The sequence below is a fragment of the Fusarium odoratissimum genome (assembly GCF_000260195.1).
Source record: "Fusarium odoratissimum NRRL 54006 unplaced genomic scaffold supercont1.3, whole genome shotgun sequence".
Classification (NCBI taxonomy): domain Eukaryota; kingdom Fungi; phylum Ascomycota; class Sordariomycetes; order Hypocreales; family Nectriaceae; genus Fusarium; species Fusarium odoratissimum.
In genome coordinates, this window is record NW_022158689.1 from 1,176,027 (window position 1) to 1,191,727 (window position 15,701).

At 49.7% G+C, this 15,701-nt stretch overlaps 9 protein-coding genes across 13 annotated transcripts; 3 read left to right on the forward strand and 6 right to left on the reverse strand.

Annotated features, from left to right (window-relative positions):
- Nucleotides 1-400: 400 nt before the first annotated feature.
- Nucleotides 401-796, reverse strand: FOIG_02818 (uncharacterized protein; the record flags this gene model as incomplete). Its single annotated transcript, XM_031200230.1, has 1 exon — nucleotides 401-796. The coding sequence occupies one exon, from the start codon at nucleotides 794-796 to the stop codon at nucleotides 401-403; it is 396 nt and encodes a 131-aa protein (XP_031069998.1).
- Nucleotides 797-1,196: 400 nt separating this feature from the next.
- FOIG_02819 (ubiquitin-like modifier 1) lies at nucleotides 1,197-1,953 on the reverse strand (the record flags this gene model as incomplete). The annotated part of the gene is made up of 3 exons (XM_031200231.1): nucleotides 1,197-1,314; nucleotides 1,476-1,640; nucleotides 1,904-1,953. 3 exons carry the CDS (start codon nucleotides 1,951-1,953, stop codon nucleotides 1,197-1,199), a joined length of 333 nt encoding a protein of 110 aa, XP_031069999.1.
- Nucleotides 1,954-2,403: 450 nt separating this feature from the next.
- Nucleotides 2,404-6,109, forward strand: FOIG_02820 (elongator complex protein 2). 3 transcript variants are annotated; one of them, XM_031200234.1, is made up of 3 exons: nucleotides 2,404-2,649; nucleotides 2,720-4,911; nucleotides 4,967-6,109. In XM_031200234.1, the coding sequence occupies exons 2-3, from the start codon at nucleotides 3,074-3,076 to the stop codon at nucleotides 5,121-5,123; spliced, it is 1,995 nt and encodes a 664-aa protein (XP_031070002.1). In that variant the 5' UTR covers nucleotides 2,404-2,649; nucleotides 2,720-3,073; the 3' UTR covers nucleotides 5,124-6,109. The 3 variants fall into 3 exon arrangements, with proteins under 3 accessions (XP_031070002.1, XP_031070000.1, XP_031070001.1); XM_031200232.1 differs by having other exon boundaries at nucleotides 2,404-2,618; XM_031200233.1 differs by having other exon boundaries at nucleotides 2,404-4,911.
- FOIG_02821 (uncharacterized protein) lies at nucleotides 5,180-6,127 on the reverse strand. Its single transcript, XM_031200235.1, has 2 exons — nucleotides 5,769-6,127; nucleotides 5,180-5,703 (listed from the first exon to the last, which is right to left on the reverse strand). The coding sequence occupies exons 1-2, from the start codon at nucleotides 5,872-5,874 to the stop codon at nucleotides 5,465-5,467; spliced, it is 345 nt and encodes a 114-aa protein (XP_031070003.1). The 5' UTR covers nucleotides 5,875-6,127; the 3' UTR covers nucleotides 5,180-5,464.
- A 181-nt stretch (nucleotides 6,128-6,308) lies between these two features.
- FOIG_02822 (uncharacterized protein) lies at nucleotides 6,309-7,156 on the forward strand. The gene is made up of 2 exons (XM_031200236.1): nucleotides 6,309-6,587; nucleotides 6,668-7,156. The coding sequence occupies exons 1-2, from the start codon at nucleotides 6,381-6,383 to the stop codon at nucleotides 7,043-7,045; spliced, it is 585 nt and encodes a 194-aa protein (XP_031070004.1). The 5' UTR covers nucleotides 6,309-6,380; the 3' UTR covers nucleotides 7,046-7,156.
- FOIG_02823 (actin beta/gamma 1) lies at nucleotides 6,309-9,958 on the reverse strand. 3 transcript variants are annotated; one of them, XM_031200239.1, is made up of 8 exons: nucleotides 9,740-9,958; nucleotides 9,100-9,137; nucleotides 8,962-8,992; nucleotides 8,720-8,775; nucleotides 8,592-8,622; nucleotides 7,755-8,526; nucleotides 7,474-7,705; nucleotides 6,309-7,424 (listed from the first exon to the last, which is right to left on the reverse strand). In XM_031200239.1, the coding sequence occupies exons 2-7, from the start codon at nucleotides 9,104-9,106 to the stop codon at nucleotides 7,475-7,477; spliced, it is 1,128 nt and encodes a 375-aa protein (XP_031070007.1). In that variant the 5' UTR covers nucleotides 9,107-9,137; nucleotides 9,740-9,958; the 3' UTR covers nucleotides 6,309-7,424; nucleotide 7,474. The 3 variants fall into 3 exon arrangements, with proteins under 3 accessions (XP_031070007.1, XP_031070006.1, XP_031070005.1); XM_031200238.1 differs by having other exon boundaries at nucleotides 9,247-9,883; XM_031200237.1 differs by having other exon boundaries at nucleotides 9,100-9,886.
- A 52-nt stretch (nucleotides 9,959-10,010) lies between these two features.
- On the reverse strand, nucleotides 10,011-11,068 carry FOIG_02824 (uncharacterized protein; the record flags this gene model as incomplete). Its single annotated transcript, XM_031200240.1, has 3 exons — nucleotides 10,011-10,100; nucleotides 10,135-10,180; nucleotides 11,004-11,068. 3 exons carry the CDS (start codon nucleotides 11,066-11,068, stop codon nucleotides 10,011-10,013), a joined length of 201 nt encoding a protein of 66 aa, XP_031070008.1.
- A 555-nt stretch (nucleotides 11,069-11,623) lies between these two features.
- On the reverse strand, nucleotides 11,624-13,924 carry FOIG_02825 (uncharacterized protein). The gene is made up of 3 exons (XM_031200241.1): nucleotides 13,580-13,924; nucleotides 12,831-13,524; nucleotides 11,624-12,780 (listed from the first exon to the last, which is right to left on the reverse strand). Exons 1-3 carry the CDS (start codon nucleotides 13,822-13,824, stop codon nucleotides 12,655-12,657), a joined length of 1,065 nt encoding a protein of 354 aa, XP_031070009.1. The 5' UTR covers nucleotides 13,825-13,924; the 3' UTR covers nucleotides 11,624-12,654.
- On the forward strand, nucleotides 11,628-12,629 carry FOIG_02826 (hsp70-like protein). Its single transcript, XM_031200242.1, has one exon. The coding sequence runs from the start codon at nucleotides 11,747-11,749 to the stop codon at nucleotides 12,386-12,388; it is 642 nt and encodes a 213-aa protein (XP_031070010.1). The 5' UTR covers nucleotides 11,628-11,746; the 3' UTR covers nucleotides 12,389-12,629.
- Nucleotides 13,925-15,701: the final 1,777 nt, after the last annotated feature.

Sequence of the window (15,701 nt, forward strand, 5' to 3'; positions counted from 1 at the left end):
ATGTGATGGTGATGCACATGCCGTTTGCTATTGAAACAAGTTACAACTCATGAACTGAGGTTTCTCGGTTTCTTCAGACTGACTGCCCACATCCAAAGGACTTCGAACTATCGCAGAGAGCAATAACTGTTTTATCCATAGCTCACAATTACAGTAACGCTCGCTCTACATAGCATGCGTACAAAATGCAGACTGATGTAGATTAGGGCTGCATACCTCTCTTTCTGGCTTTGATCGACAAGCCCCCCTCCCCTAAAATTCACCGCCCCGCCTCTACTCTCTTCTCTCCCTCTCCCCTGGATGGCCAGCTTCTTCCAAAGAGCCCAGCAAACGCACATGAAAATGGATCTACTCTCATGCACACGCACATGAAGCCTCATTTCGTACCTCTGCATCCCAACTATGTGGCAGAGCACTTTGGGTGGGATCTTCCCTTCACCGCCGTAGATAACGTTGCAATGGCACAGCCCGTCGTGTCATTGTCCGCCATTCCATTTTCCCTCCAAGTTTTAAAGAAATGAGGCTTTGCTGATCTCGAGGGCCGTAGATGTAAGGCATGCAAGTCGAAGTGGGTTTTCCTTTTTCGCCTCCACAAAGCCGTTGATGCTGCTTGTGCACACAATGCACGTTCCTTGTAATGTGTATGTGCTCTAGATGCAAGATGGGTTTCTGCTGGGGCTAAGATCGATGCGCCTAGACCAGAGGCTGGAGACGTTGGTTCTAAAGGCCGTTGCAGGGCTGGCTGAGACGGGGAGTGCAGGCGCAGATACACGCGCAAGCGACGTGTATGATCCATTCATTGTCCACATAAGACGGCCGTTTCATCGGAGTGGCAAGATACACAGACAAGACGAGGCGGGAGACAACAAAGACAAGACAGTGAGACCCAAAGGAGCAAGTAACTAACATTCGCGTATCAGTCCCGCCGTGTCGAAACCTGAAGTCAGCCCGAGACTGGCCTGTTGTGGACTTGGCTGCGCATGCACTCGATGCATACCATGTCCATGTCCTTGCCTATTTCTCAACAATTCGATATGCAAGGGAGTTGTGTTTTCTGTACGCATACGTAGGAATGCGTAGATTTGTATGTATATGTGCATGCATGTAGAAGTTCTTCAATAAAAGCCGTGCCGGTACTGCACTGACCGACCCGCGGTGATGTTTTGAGGCCCAAAGCGGACGAAGAGTGCAACAATCTAACCTCCATGTAGCGTTGAGACAAACAAGATGTTGTCACCGCTCTGGATCTCATAGGCCTCCTCACCTTCGAGCTCCCAGTCTGCATCATTGATCAGAACCAGGATACCTGGTCGACTGATTGCCACCCCTATTAGCGACAAAGACAATCAAATGAGGTAGGAGAAGAATTGGAGTGTTTTTCGAACCAACACGGCCGTGGCCATGGTCAAGGGGAGTGTGTATAGCGATAAGAAAACATAAACGGAGATAGAGAGTAATCGGTGGCCAAGACGTACAGGTGGTTGTCTAGAACAAAAAGATCTTTGCGAGAATCATCCATGACATTCTGACATAGATGGTCGATCAAATACGCGATGTCAACGGGTTTCCCGTCCTGATCTGCCGCGGGAATGGTCAGAGCATGCTGCCTCTTGTTGGAGAAGAGCATCTCCAGGCCGCCACTGCAGTGCCACAATGTTAGCTCAGTGGACAGGATGGCCAAGAAAAAGCAAAGAGATCGAAGAGAGTGCAGAGAAGAGACTCGTTGGAAGCGAGAATCCAGGCACAAGCGTGGTTCAGGTGGACACTCCCGCCAGGAGAAAATTTGATAGCGCAGAAGGGGGTGGACTCGAGTCTGAGTCTGAGTCTGAGTCAAGACCGTGCAAGCGGGAGCTGATAGATCATATAATACATGCAAGATGAAAATCTTGGTGAAGCGACTTACGAGAACTCGACGTCGATGTTGAGCTTGGGGGCCGATGTCGATTCAGCCATTGTGACAGAGATGTGCAAGCTGAAGCGAAGTGACGATCTGGGAGCGTGATCCTGATGCTACTGCTGTCAACTGGTCGTGACTTTGCTTTTGCAGTAGTGGATAAAAGGTGACCCCGAGGTATTGGTTGGCGGTAGCGAAACTGTGTCTAAGGCATCAAAGAGATGTGGTGTAAGAGGCTAACTATTACCCTTTTACAATGGAAACGCCAGGTTTTCTGTCCGGCAACGAGAGGAAGATGAGTAAACCAAGAGGATTGTATCGCGAATGAGAATGTTTTCACTGGTGTCTCTGTAACAATAGACCCGTGACCTTTGGTAGGCAGTTGACATTAATTGCTTTTCTTAATGTGTTGGTGTTTCAAGGCACTTGCAAGCGTGAATCGGATGACATAAGCAAGCCGGTCCAAAAATCTCAGCAGGACGTCTCTACAGCCAATCAGAAGTCAAGAAGCACACACTTTTCAGACTCATCTTTACAACCTCTAAAAATAACGACTTCACGTCAGAGACGACGAAAGGCGATAGGGACAACAATGGGCTCAAGACCCGTCTCCATCGAATATCTCTCCTCGGGGGCCAACCGGCAGACCGCTGTTGCGGACTGGAGCCAATGTGGGATTTTGGCTTTTGGAGCCGATATTAACATTGCGTTATGGCGACCTTTGGTTAGTATTCGAGTCACCTTGCTGCTTTAATGTCAATATACCCTGCTTTACGCTTCTTTCTGGCAGACCATCTAGGTGTTTTGGTACTAACATATGTGAAGTCGGAATCTCCCAAGGGAGTCACAAAGCTGCTCAATGGGCATAAGAGCACTGTCAAGGCCTTGACGTTTCTCCCCGAAGGAGACCAGGATGAAAACTCATTTCTTGTTTCTGGCTCAGACGATAAGACCGTGATCATCTGGAAAGCATCTCGCAACAGTGATGAATTCAAGCCCATCCACACCTCAACGGAGCACACTGCTGCTATCAACTGTATCGCTGCCTTGAGGATCAAGGGGGCCCAGAAATGGATTATCGCAACTGGAAGTGCAGATGCCTCCATAAAATTATGGAACCTCGAGAATGATCAGCTCACTCTACTCCAAAGCGTCAAGACGACACCCAAATACTTCCCCATGTGCCTATCACTCAGCTACGCTGGAGATGAAGACGATGTTTTGGTGCTAGCATCTGCTGGCACAAGAGATATCGTGCAGATTTTCACAGCTGAGGTTAAGTCAGAAAATGTTCAGTTCGACGTGCAAGCCACTTTGACAGGACATGAGGGTTGGATACGGAGCTTGAGCTTCGCCAAAGAGACATGTGCCCCTGACAGTGATCTGTTACTCGCCTCAGCGAGCCAGGATAAATACATCCGTATCTGGAGATTCCATCAGGGAAGAGAGCTGCCCGCTGCTGCTGCCAGTGGTTCAGACCCTTCCAGCGACGCATACCTACCCGGAAAGTCACCCTCCAACAAGGCACATCGTCTTCAGTCCGCCGGCAAGGACTTCTCCGTTACTTTCGAAGCACTTCTTTTGGGCCACGAGGACTGGATATACAGTGCACGCTGGCAACGACAGGATGATGACAAGCTACAGCTGCTCTCGACATCAGCCGATAACTCGCTCGCCATCTGGGAAGCTGACTCTAGCTCTGGAATCTGGGTCAGCATGGCGAGACTTGGTGAGATTAGCAGGGAGAAGGGTGCAACAACAGCAACTGGAAGCACAGGCGGATTTTGGACGGGCTTGTGGTCTCCTGATGGTAAATCAGTAGCCTGCCTCGGCCGTACCGGTAGCTGGAGACGATGGGAATATGTCCTCGCGGAAGACTTTTGGCAGCCATGTGTAGCTATTTCCGGGCATACCAGAGCTGTTACAGGTATAACGTGGGCCAAGAATGGTGAGTATCTTTTGTCAACAAGCTCTGACCAAACCACACGACTGCATACACGCTGGGACAGACCAGGAAATGAGACATGGCATGAAATGTCCCGGCCTCAGATTCACGGCTATGATCTCAACTGTATTGACTCTGTGGGAGCTTCTCAATTCGTCTCAGGGGCCGATGAGAAACTCATGCGTGTCTTTAGCGAACCCAAAGCTGTTGCCTCGATGCTCAACCGTCTTGCAGGCATCGGTGGTGGCATGGATGTTCAGAACATGCCAGATGCCGCCAATATGCCAGTCCTGGGACTATCTAACAAGGCAATTGATGCCGTGGAAGATGACCAAGAAATTCAGCCCATTGATGACCGGGATCGTGAGGCCATGGATCCAGCCTCGATAGTCAAAAAGTCGCATTTGGAGATCGATCACCCTCCTTTCGAGGAGACACTCTCAAGACATACTTTGTGGCCGGAAACCGAGAAGCTGTATGGACATGGTTACGAGATTTCTTGTCTCGCAGCTAGCCACGATGGCACTCTCGTCGCCAGCGCATGCAAAGCCAGCTCGACCAACCACGCCGTAATTCGCCTATTCGAGACAAATCGTTGGACTGAGCTCAAGCCGCCTCTGACCGCACACTCTCTAACAGCCACCCGCCTTCGATTCTCCTCTGACGACCAGTTCCTCCTAAGTGTAGGGCGCGATCGCCAATGGGCTATCTTTGAGCGCGCCCCTGAGGATGAAGCTGCGTACAAGCTCCTGCAGATCAATCCCAAGGGTCACACACGTATGGTCCTTGACGCAGCGTGGGCGCCTGCGTCATCTAAGGCGCCAGTATTCGCAACTGCTGGCCGTGACAAGCAAGTCCGCGTCTGGGCCGCCAAACCTAATGAAGATGGAAAGCTTCAGTTCTCCCAGACAGCCTCCATCCCGACTGCATCCCCTGTAACATCCGTCGATTTTGTCCCTCAGGTTATTGACGGTAGATTTGTCTTGGCAGTTGGCACAGAACTTGGCCGACTCAGTCTTTGCCTAATCAAGGAGGATGGAACTGATGTCACTGAGAAGCCCGCATATGAAGAGTAAGTGCTCGTAAACCACCGATATAAAAGAACCAACTGCTGACGTTGCCTCTAGTTACTGTTTGCCCAAGGCTGTTCACCAGCTTGCATGGCGTCCTATTGTACGAGAGGGGGCCGAGAGGCCATTTGAGGTGGCAGTTGCAGGAGAGGATAGTTCACTCAGAGTATATGCCTTCAGCCAGGCGTATCTTCAGGTGTCTGCAGACCCATAGAACCAAAAGTTATGATTACGACGTTACCAGAAATTTCCTTCACATCGAGACCAGCGGCTTGCTCATCTTTGCACAGACCGAACAGTGGGATGAACAGCGGGATTATTGGGTAAAAGTGTATTATCATTACAGCCATCTATTGGCCAAAGTATTGTAGATCCATGTCCATTATATCGTATACCAGATGAAGCCCGAGCCATCTCTCACGGACCTTTGGTTAAAGACCGGCTCTTACGACTCATTTATGCAGAGCCTCCTCCTCGTTACGAGGCCATTTCGGTGCCAATGTCCAGCATGTATGCATTTCCAGAATTTTTGCGTGAGCGATCCTGTGCTGGATTTTATAGTTCTCTCACAACCGTCTCGACAGTCTCCTTAGTAACATCTACGACACTTGCAGCTGTCCCGGACAGCGCGCTCGCAGACATATCTTTAACAGCTTCCTGCACCACCTCGGCAACGTCAATGTGCTCTCCGTTGATATAGTACCAGGCGCGACCGACGAGGAAAGAGATGTGATGCGGGAGGTAAAGACAGGCGGCGATGAAGGTCAAGCTGAAGAGCAGAAAAACAATGGAGCCTAGGGCGATGGATTAGTCTTCTGAAGACAATAACTTAAAACATATGGGATTACAGATAACATACTGAAAAAGAACTTCTCCCAGGGCGTGAACATGTACACACTGAAAGTGACCTCCAGCTGGTATTGCTTGAGGCTCAACCACTTGCGAAATGATCCAAGAACGGCCATTGTGTCGAAATGAAGGGTCAAAAATTTGTTGTTGAATCGCAGATATCGGTAGCCGTCGTCGTAGAATTGCCGCGTGCTGAAATGAATGGCTTGAAGTGGTAGATCCAGGGGAAAGGTTGAGGCAATGGAGAATACAGGATCAGGATAAGGATAAGGATCAGGGAAAGGCCGGCCCTCCTTTATCTGGGCTCCTTGTGCCTTTATCGTACCGACGCTCCCGAAAATTGGGTACCGGAGGCACCGCAGGGAAGTGCTAAGGCTTCGATGTATTGAAATCTACAGGGGGTGCGGGTCTCTAATTTACTGGATCACCATCTCGCTGTGGGCTGCTGACACGCGACTGGCTCGTGGCTCGTGGCTCGTGGCTGTGACTGTGGCTTCCTTGTGGCTTCCTCGTGGCACAGGAAGCCGAAATCAGCCTCGTCCACAGTGCTTAATCTTCATCTTAACCTGATTACGACTCTAATTCACGGCCTTGGCACAAAGCATCTGATGTTTCTTGTTGAATGTCTGCATTCAATCGCCTCGTAATGACGCCGCTCAAACTCCTCCGAACCATCCGCTACAGCACTCCCCCAGCACTTCCAACACGGACCTTTCACAATACATCTATCTTCCTAGCGAAAGCTCTCCCTCCTCGGCCGAAGCCCCCACCTGAGTCTGAGATCGAAGAGTCCTATGTCAAAGGTAGTGGTCCTGGTGGACAAAAGATTGTACGCATATCTCTTTTCTAGCGCCCCCGCTATTGCTCAGTCCTTGGAAGTCCTTTCAACTTACATAGTTGTTACACTAGAATAAAACCAATTCCGCAGTTCAGCTGAAGCACATACCCACTGGCATCGTCGTCAAGTCTCAGGCAACCCGTTCGAGAGACCAGAACCGGAAGCACGCCCGTGAATTACTCGCGCAACGTGTCGATGAACTTCGCAATGGAGATCAGAGTCGATCGGCTATTGTCGGCCAGGTAAAGCAAAAGAGAGCTGCAAGTGCTTCGAAAAAGAGTCGTAGGAAGTACAAGAAACTTGAGGAAGAGAAGGCCGCTACGGCTGCTGAAGCTGAAGCGCAGTCAGACACATCTACTGCTTCACCAGAGGGACGTGACCTAACCACAGACGACGCAAACAATTACCAGACTTCTCAACCCCTAGACACCACAAGTAAAGCGCCGTGATCAATGCTCTATGGAAGCACTTGTGAGGATTTAATTACGACATCATGTATGTGGATATGCTTAATGTACGCAAAGGAGCAAACATCATGTCATCACCTCGTTTCATTTCAAAAAATTCTAAGCGGAAAGTAAAAAAGTATTTGTATGTCAACCTCGGCTTCTACCCCTAGGCACGCATTACACGCGCAACTACAACAAAGGGGCCATCACATCTCTTCGTAAGCGCAACGCCCACCCTTCTGACCATGTCAAAAACTTTTCGTAAATATGAGAGTCGACTTTGACGTTTGCCAACCACCCAAAGCTTAGCGTCTGTCGCCACCTCCATGATCTTGTCGTCGTTGCGCGAGTGGGAGGATTTGGTTTGTCGGTCGGGTAGCTTAGTAAGTTAGCAAGAAGCCTCCCCAGTCACCAGGAGCTTGACACACCTTAGAAGCACTTGCGGTGAACGATTGAGGGACCGCTCTCGTCGTACTCCTGCTTGGAGATCCACATTTGCTGGAAAGTGGACAGGGAAGCAAGAATGGAACCACCGATCCAGACGGAGTACTTTCGCTCGGGAGGAGCAATGATCTTGACCTTCATGGAAGAAGGAGCAAGGGCAGTGATCTCCTTCTGCATACGGTCGGAGAGACCAGGGTACATGGTGGTACCACCAGACTGAATGAATGTTAGAACAATTCGGACAGCTCATTCTCATGAAACTTACCATGACAATGTTGCCGTAGAGATCCTTTCGGACATCGACATCACACTTCATGATGGAGTTGAAGGTGGTGACATGGATACCACCGCTCTCAAGACCCAGGACAGAAGGCTGGAAGAGAGCCTCAGGAGCACGGAATCGCTCGTTACCAATAGTAATGACCTGACCATCGGGAAGCTCATAGGACTTCTCCAGGCTGGAGCTCTGGGCGGCAGTCTGGATCTCCTGCTCGAAGTCGAGGGCGACGTAGCAGAGCTTCTCCTTGATGTCACGGACGATTTCTCGCTCGGCGGTGGTGGAGAAAGTGTAACCGCGCTCAGCAAGAATCTTCATGAGGTAGTCGGTAAGATCACGACCAGCCATGTCGACACGGGCAATGGCGTGGGGAAGGGCGAAACCCTCGTAAATGGGGACAACGTGAGTGACACCATCACCAGAGTCCAGAACGATACCAGTGGTACGACCGGAGGCGTACAGAGACAGAACGGCCTGGATGGAGACGTAGAAAGCTGGGGCGTTGAATGTCTCGAAGACAATCTGGGTCATCTTCTCACGGTTGGACTTGGGGTTGATGGGAGCCTCGGTGAGCAGGACGGGGTGCTCCTCGGGAGCGACACGCAGCTCGTTGTAGAAGGTGTGGTGCCAAATCTTCTCCATGTCGTCCCAGTTGGTGACAACACCGTGCTCAATGGGGTATCGCAGAGTGAGAATACCACGCTTGGACTGAGCCTCATCACCAACATACGAGTCCTTCTGACCCATACCAATCATGATACTGAGAACTTGTCAGTGGCCAGCCACCAAGGAGGCGGCAGAATTGCCGCTGTAGCTACAACTTACCCATGATGACGGGGGCGACCGACAATGGAAGCTGTTTACAATGTTAGCATTGGGTTTCTGATTAACTTGCGCCCAGGACATGCGATATCAATTCTTTGGGCGCAGAGGCTAGAAAGTGGGGTACTCACGGAAAACAGCTCGGGGAGCATCATCACCGGCGAAACCGGCTTTGCACATACCCGAACTGATATCAAGTTAGCTATCATGGACATGCTGAAATCGTTCTGCACCAATTCAAAGACCAAACACTCCCCAAGCATCAATGTCGAGGCCAGTGTCGGGCATCGGACGATGGGGTGGCAGATCTGGTCCAGGAGCAGAGAGGCGGGGAGATAGTCCAGAGGTCGGTGAGACAGGCGGGGGAGCTTACCCATTGTCGATGACGAGAGCAGCAACTTCTTCTATAAAGCGAAACACAAGTCAGCATGAGTCTGGAGATGATCTTCGCGATGCTCAAAACGGATTGTTTAGATCCGACGATGCAGCGACGCGGTATGATGCGACGTACCCTCCATGGCTGTGGATTACGGTGTGTGTATGGGAAAGCTGTCCAGAAACGGGATTAGCGGCCAAGAATCAAAGAAGAAAAGACGAAGAGCTATAAAAGAAGAGAGACGAAAGATGTAGTAATTAGTAGGTGGAAGAGCAAGCTTACGGGAAAAGAGACGTTGGATGGAGAAGGAGACGGAGGTCGGGGGTTAGAAGAGTTGAAGAGAAGTAGTTTGGAATGGAATGGGAGAGGGAAAGAGACGGAGGCGGGAGAATGGGGGAGGGGGAAAGGAGACAAGTATCGCCGGGCGACGCTGTCACAAGAAAGTTGTGGGCGGGCCCGAATTGCTGAGGTGGACACTTTGGGGACAAGGGGGGGGACAAGAGACCGCCTGCCAGAATTGGGTAGGGAAACTGAGCAGACAATGCACAATCTAGAGCAGGAGCGAGAGCTGCACTCTTGCTATTGACTGCTAGGGGGAAAATAGAGGCGGGGCAATCAGAAAAACAGGTCTTTCCAAGCTGCTCGCCGCTTTACTGATTGGTTCGTGGTGGTCGTAGTGCAGAGAAGGATGCCCTGAGAGCAACTTTGTCCCAGTGGTTGCAGAGCAGCGGTCGCAGTGGAATGGTTATAGCGGTGGCTGAGGTGGGGAGCTTACCTACAACAGTAATAAAGGTTCGTGATCGCCAATTCCTTGGAGAATTGATATCGGAGCAAGTGGTTGTGATTCAAGGTCAAAATATCTAGTGATCCCTTCGGATCAAGTAGTGATTCTCTGTCAAGCTCCTAGACATTTGCAAGCACGTCCCGACACAGTAAAACGGGCCGCTTCACCGTCCTGACTTTATCCTTTCTGCACAAGGTGACGTCGTAAGCAGAACTTCATCCACCGCCACGCGAGCTGGCGAAGACGTCAGCTAGGGAACTTTCTAATGCTGCAGCCTCTGAGGCTTCCTTTTATTTCTCTTGGCGAAATATCTTAGCGTTTCAGCTGAGGACTCGTTCTTCAGAATGGCATTCTATTAGACATCAATGACTTTGTAAACAACATACCAGCCTAGGCATCTTTGTATCATCAAGAAGTCTACGCAAATAGCTCCTGTTCAGGTCAGTCCCAGCCACACATAGCTCAGAGATGCTGTCCAATCTTCACTCCTGGGCGAGGCCCATACATGAGCGGAATGTCTATTTGCTTCCTACTCTGCAGGGTCTCATCATTCAGAACAACCAACCATCCCAAGACTCCAAGCACTTGGGTTCAGCAACTGAAAAGGGGTTGTTATCTCCATGCCAAATCTCCAGATGCTCCGCAGATTGGAACTGGTACCCAGCTTCCAGCTCCCGAGTTCCACTCCATAATTAGCACAAGTGGCTAATCGAGCAAGTACTCGTTCAGGGCAGAGTTACGCGGAGAGAGCTTTTTGTATCGAAGAAGTTTCTTGCTGACCAACCATACCAAATACGCGTTAGGGCCTGTTTCGTTTACTGAAAAGACAGCACTCGCCCGTTCATTCCGACTGGTCTGCCCTGGGTGAGTAGGGATTTGTGGTTGGGAGCGAGAACCGCCTCGATATTACGCAGCTGTATCGTCCCCTTCACTATGTAGAGACTTCTTTGACAAACCAATTTGTGGTGCTGAACGTGTACTATGTCTTTAGAGATGAGTTTCTGTTCTATAGAGCTCATATCTTGTTCACCGTCGTGAGTGTGGTTCATGTCATTAGCAGCCTAACTTCAACACCGCCATATGAGCACCCCTGAACCACGAGGCTGTCAAATATTGGCATCACAATCAACAGATCTCCTAAACTCTGAATTAGACCCCTGTATCTGGCCCCTGCCCAGTCCAGCCGGGGAAACCCACCAGCTGGAGCAGTCGGCCAGTAACCAGGCTGTGAGAATGAATGCCTTCGCTTACTTACCTACGAACAGCGGGATCTCCGGCGCCTCTCGAAGATGCGAAATGCGTCCACTGACTAGGCTCCATTAGTTTGAACATGGGACTTTAGACTTCAGTATTCGTGGTAGCCTTGTGGCCAGGCTCCTGCAAGTGTCATGCAACGCAACACACGCGCGTCGTCTCAACCAGCCACAATGCCTTCTGGTAAATCATGCTTTTTTGGCGTACTGAAGTACTGGTATCTTGTACAGAATCCTTCCTTAGGTTTTTCCGCTCTCGCTTTAAGCTCTTTCTCCCGTCTCGGCCACAAAAGCAGCGATGAGGGGCAACCTTGCAAGGTGGGGCAGCTTTGCTGAGCTGGAGGGGAGCTATGATGAAATATTTCTCTGCCACGTAGAACTGCTGTCAGTTGAATCGCGGTGTCTATCCCCAGCAGAAGCTTGGTGCTACTATGCTCTTTGACTCAAAAGCATGTACAAGTCATCATAAGGCACTCATTGGGCTGCAATGTACCATTATCGAACTACGAGAGGACAATTGGTCGGTTGACGGAGGATCGATATTCTGTGTACATGTCTTGAGCTAGACCTTTTTTGGACTAGAGTCTTCTTGAAGATTCCAGAAATGGGCAAATTCTAATCGATATGCTTGGTCAAGTTGAAAATTGAAAGCAAATATCAAAAGATTAATGTTTTTTGTTCTTACTCCTTCAACAAACTCGGCTCAAACAACATATCAAGAAACACACTACAAAAACAAGGAAACATGGATGACAAGCGACTCAACGAACTCCTCAAATGGAGTATTGAGCAATCAGATGCCACCAGAAATGATCCTGATGCTCCAGCTCCCACCACACAGCTCACCCCAGAACTCATGGCATCGCTCATGGGCGGTCCCTCTGACGCCGACCTGATGAAGGCCTCTATGGACATAATCACATCGGACGATGCTGAGCAGGTCTCTCTTGACGACAAACTCATTGCCTTTGACAACTTTGAGCAGCTTATTGAGGGTCTCGACAATGCAAACAATATCGCAAATCTCAGCTTGTGGACCCCACTACTCGACCAGCTCAAGCATGACGAGCGAGAGATGCGCAAGATGGCAGCCTGGTGTGTGGGAACCGCTGTACAGAACAACGAGCGCACCCAGGAGCGTTTGCTCGCTATGGGGGGACTTCCGCTACTTGTAAACCTAGCGACCCAAGAGGATGAGCATAACGACGTTCGTCGCAAGGCTGTGTATGCGCTGAGCTCAGCGGTGCGCAACTACCAACCAGCGATGGACCTCTTTGCCGATGAGTTGACCAAGAGGGGTCACAAGACTGACAAGGTCGATGCCACAAGCATGGAGGCTGTCGACGAGGTGGTCAACGGATTACGCGAGAAGATCGACAAGGCTTGAGAAACTTTGGTGGGAACAAACATCAAAACATAACGAACGGCTGCATTGGGACGGAGTTGGGCGTTGAACTGAAGCACAGGGCGTGGGGTCAAGAGAGATGAAGAAACCGGAGGGTAATAAAAATAGAATGGTATAGGCAATTCGCCCTGAATTTTAAATATTCATTTATGATACATTCGTCTTGGTACATGAATCTATGCTACATATCAGCTACTTAGAGATGACATATGTTTCCAACGCCTTACAACGACACCTTCTATCGTAATTTAGTGCCTAGCCTTGCCATAGAAGGGAAGGCCGAGTGCCTCCAGAAGGAGACGGCCTTGCCTATCTGATGTACCAGTCGTCTTGATGAATATATCGCAACCAGGCATCAGTCGTGCAGGGTACATCTGCTCACAATTAGCTCGCCATGTCTTGATTAGTGCACAAGCAGACTCACGTCGTAGTTGAACTCGATTTCAGGAAAGTATGCCATCCAGTCGGGCTTCATACCGAACGCCAGGTTGCCTGCACTGTCGCCAGTAGTAGCATCAATACCAGACCAGTCCTTAATTTTAGGCAGAACCAGAGTGATGAGCTTATCAAGGAAGTCGTAAGCTTGAGCACCTTTCAGCGTCACTTTGCAGCCAGTCTTGTCACCCTTTCGGACACCCCACTGAACGACGCCATGCTTGACTCGTGTGACCTCAGGGAAGGCACCAGAGATGGCTTGGATAACAGCACGGCACACGTGCAGGTACTCCTTGTTCTGGGCGCCCATGGGAGCGAATGAGTTGATAGTGATAGCCTCGATATCAGGTACGTTGTGCCATTCAATTGGGCGCTCCACTAAGCCTAGCCTTGAAGAGCCACCACCTCGAGGTCCTCGGCGAGGTCGGTTCTTGTGGTAAGGCGAAGACTCGTCCCATTCTCTCAAGTTACCCTTATTGGAAACAGGAACTTCTGAACCTGGCGGGGTATGCTGATATGTCATGGCGATCAGATCTGGAGCAATCGTGCTTTCGTATGTGTGCTTTAATCGAGGAAAGCTGAAAGGACCGGGAACGAAGTCTCGAGCAGTCGGATCGGAGGACTTGGGCACCTGGACGGGATGTAGAGGACCACGGTAGTACTTGGGAGGATGGTATTGGTATCTATCGCAAGTCAATCAACTCGAGCTCGGTCAAGGGGAGCAATTGGGCTACGAACCTATTTCCGGGAAGTTTTTTGCCCGTCTCTGCAGCTTTTTCTCTAGAATTGAAGGCCTGGATAGCCGCTTCGTCGGGAGAACCTGTCGCAAAAGACGAAGCATTGTCAAGATCTGCAAGAGCGGAGGACTTCTTTGCCTCGGTCGAGGCGAAGCGCTGCACACAAACCGAACCTGTCCTCAGAGACAGGTGCCTCCGTCCCAACGAGCTCGCCATGCGAGCTCCTTCTCGTACCGTAGTCATCATGGGCTCGTGGGTTGGAATTCCTCGTCGTCGAAAAGATGTGTGGTTGTCGCGTGGATTTGGAAATTTCCATCTAAGCGGCTAGCGCTTGACTGCGCCACGTGCGGTTCCTATCTGTAATTGTGGCTGTGCTCTTACACCGTATGGACCATCCTTTAAAGAATAGGTAAGGTAAGTAGGTAAGTAAATTCATGTTTGAGACTTGTGATAACTCTCATTACTGAATCGAAGCTTGTTCCTTTTGATTTCTCTTCTCTTAATACCGAAAGCGCCATATCAATACTTAAGCAAAGATCTGTGGCCAGAGTTACAACGTTATGGATTTCAATGTCAACATATTCTCTATCAGTTCTCATTCTCCCACACAAGTGTTTTTATCAAAAAAAAAAAGAAAGAAAAAAAAAAAAAAAAAAAAAAGAAGAAGAAGAAAAATAGTTCCGCGCAAAGTATCTTACTCTGGATATGCAAACTCGATAATTCAGCTTTCTCTCTTTAAGCTGGCTTTCATTATCTGATTACTCAGTCTTAAGCATCTCACCACATCCGAAGCACTCCGATCGCCCCTCCATTACCCAGATCTAAAAACCAGGTTTAGTACTGTACAAGTATTCCAAGAGAGCATAATTACGAAGCCACCAATGGTCTTGGTCTTGAGAAAACGGACGACATCACTTTGCCCGAGTCTTTTTTCTTTGTCCACCAACATTTATCGGTCTCGGACTACGCAACAGTCCGACGACATACTTCAATGTTTCATGTAAGCCCAAGATGCCTCAAAATATGGAGCGGACCCGAAAGGCTGGGCGCGGGATGTCCGTGGGCCCGTCGACCCGGTTTATCTCCATGCTTCTTGAGAGCAAAGACCGATCTGGCGACCGAGTTCAGATACAGGTGGCTTTCCCAACGGACCAGGTTTTCAACGGGCGGCCCGAAGACATCAACAACCATACGTTGTCGGACAAACATGGGGTAGTTAACATCCGACACGGTGGTCGATCTAACTGCTGTAGTAGACGTCCAGAGGAGCGGTCTGATAATCTTTAAAGGCCTATACGTCACGATCAAAGATTTACAGGCAATACCTAGATCAGGCTCACCAGGCCATCAGGAACTCGTCTTGTTGTGGCTAATAATATGCAACACCAAACCGAAGAGCCTTCAGTTTCCTAGAGGGACTTTCGGTTCATTTGGCACAAGCCCTAATTGCCTACGTATTCAGGTACGAATTAGAGATCCAATTTCGATCGATCGAATGCGTCTACCTATTTAGCTATGCCTGACATACTCACAAGCCTGCATAGTCCGCTTTTTCTCAGGTCACCAGTTCTGTTGTGCCTATGGTCCTGATGTGAGTGCATCATCTCAGCCTAAAGCCCACAGAGCCAGACGGGCGATTATAGAAGGGCTCTGACGGTGTGACGAAGTGCAGTAAGATGATGATCATGGTGATGACGGCAGTGCAAAGCCACCAAATGATACAGAGTATCTCCCATTGCAAAGTGTGTTTTGGTGGAACTGTTGTGCTACAAGAGTTCTGGCTGAGTTTAGCTGAGGTAGAACCGAGTGGGTTAGGTGATTTGAGAATAAGATTACAGAACCTACTACACATGTACAATGATGCTGTGGCCAAAATAAGGTCCATCAGGAGAAGGGGAGCTGATGCACAGACGAGTGTTCCATCACACATGATAACACGTGTGTATGTTACGTAGTAGAGTTGAGTTGGCCAGGCTTCAGTAATTCGTAAATCACTTGACTTTTTCATAAACTATTTGCCAACTTCCTCGTTGGCTTAGCTCGCCCTGCAAGGCCGCCGTTTTTGTCCTTGTTGTTACGCGGAATTGGCTAGGATCGGCTCCATGGATTACCGGCCTGGAATG

Bases quoted from the DNA above. Each gene is read 5' to 3' on its own strand.
- FOIG_02823 (XM_031200239.1), bottom strand. The intron at 8,623-8,719 runs GTGAGTACCCCA...CATTGTAAACAG, and splicing joins TGCTCCCCGAGCTGTTTTCC to CTTCCATTGTCGGTCGCCCC. The intron at 7,706-7,754 runs GTAAGTTTCATG...ACATTCATTCAG, and splicing joins TCTACGGCAACATTGTCATG to TCTGGTGGTACCACCATGTA.
- FOIG_02821 (XM_031200235.1), bottom strand. From the start codon at position 5,874: ATGGCCGTTCTTGGATCATTTCGCAAGTGGTTGAGCCTCAAGCAATAC. The intron at 5,704-5,768 runs GTATGTTATCTG...CCATCGCCCTAG, and splicing joins CTGGGAGAAGTTCTTTTTCA to GCTCCATTGTTTTTCTGCTC.
- FOIG_02826 (XM_031200242.1), top strand. From the start codon at position 11,747: ATGGATGACAAGCGACTCAACGAACTCCTCAAATGGAGTATTGAGCAA.
- FOIG_02820 (XM_031200232.1), top strand. From the start codon at position 2,487: ATGGGCTCAAGACCCGTCTCCATCGAATATCTCTCCTCGGGGGCCAAC. The intron at 2,619-2,719 runs GTTAGTATTCGA...ACATATGTGAAG, and splicing joins TTGCGTTATGGCGACCTTTG to TCGGAATCTCCCAAGGGAGT. The intron at 4,912-4,966 runs GTAAGTGCTCGT...CGTTGCCTCTAG, and splicing joins GAGAAGCCCGCATATGAAGA to TTACTGTTTGCCCAAGGCTG.
- FOIG_02825 (XM_031200241.1), bottom strand. From the start codon at position 13,824: ATGATGACTACGGTACGAGAAGGAGCTCGCATGGCGAGCTCGTTGGGA. The intron at 13,525-13,579 runs GTTCGTAGCCCA...GACTTGCGATAG, and splicing joins AAAAAACTTCCCGGAAATAG to ATACCAATACCATCCTCCCA. The intron at 12,781-12,830 runs GTGAGTCTGCTT...AATTGTGAGCAG, and splicing joins AAATCGAGTTCAACTACGAC to ATGTACCCTGCACGACTGAT.
- FOIG_02822 (XM_031200236.1), top strand. From the start codon at position 6,381: ATGTCTGCATTCAATCGCCTCGTAATGACGCCGCTCAAACTCCTCCGA. The intron at 6,588-6,667 runs GTACGCATATCT...TTGTTACACTAG, and splicing joins GTCCTGGTGGACAAAAGATT to AATAAAACCAATTCCGCAGT.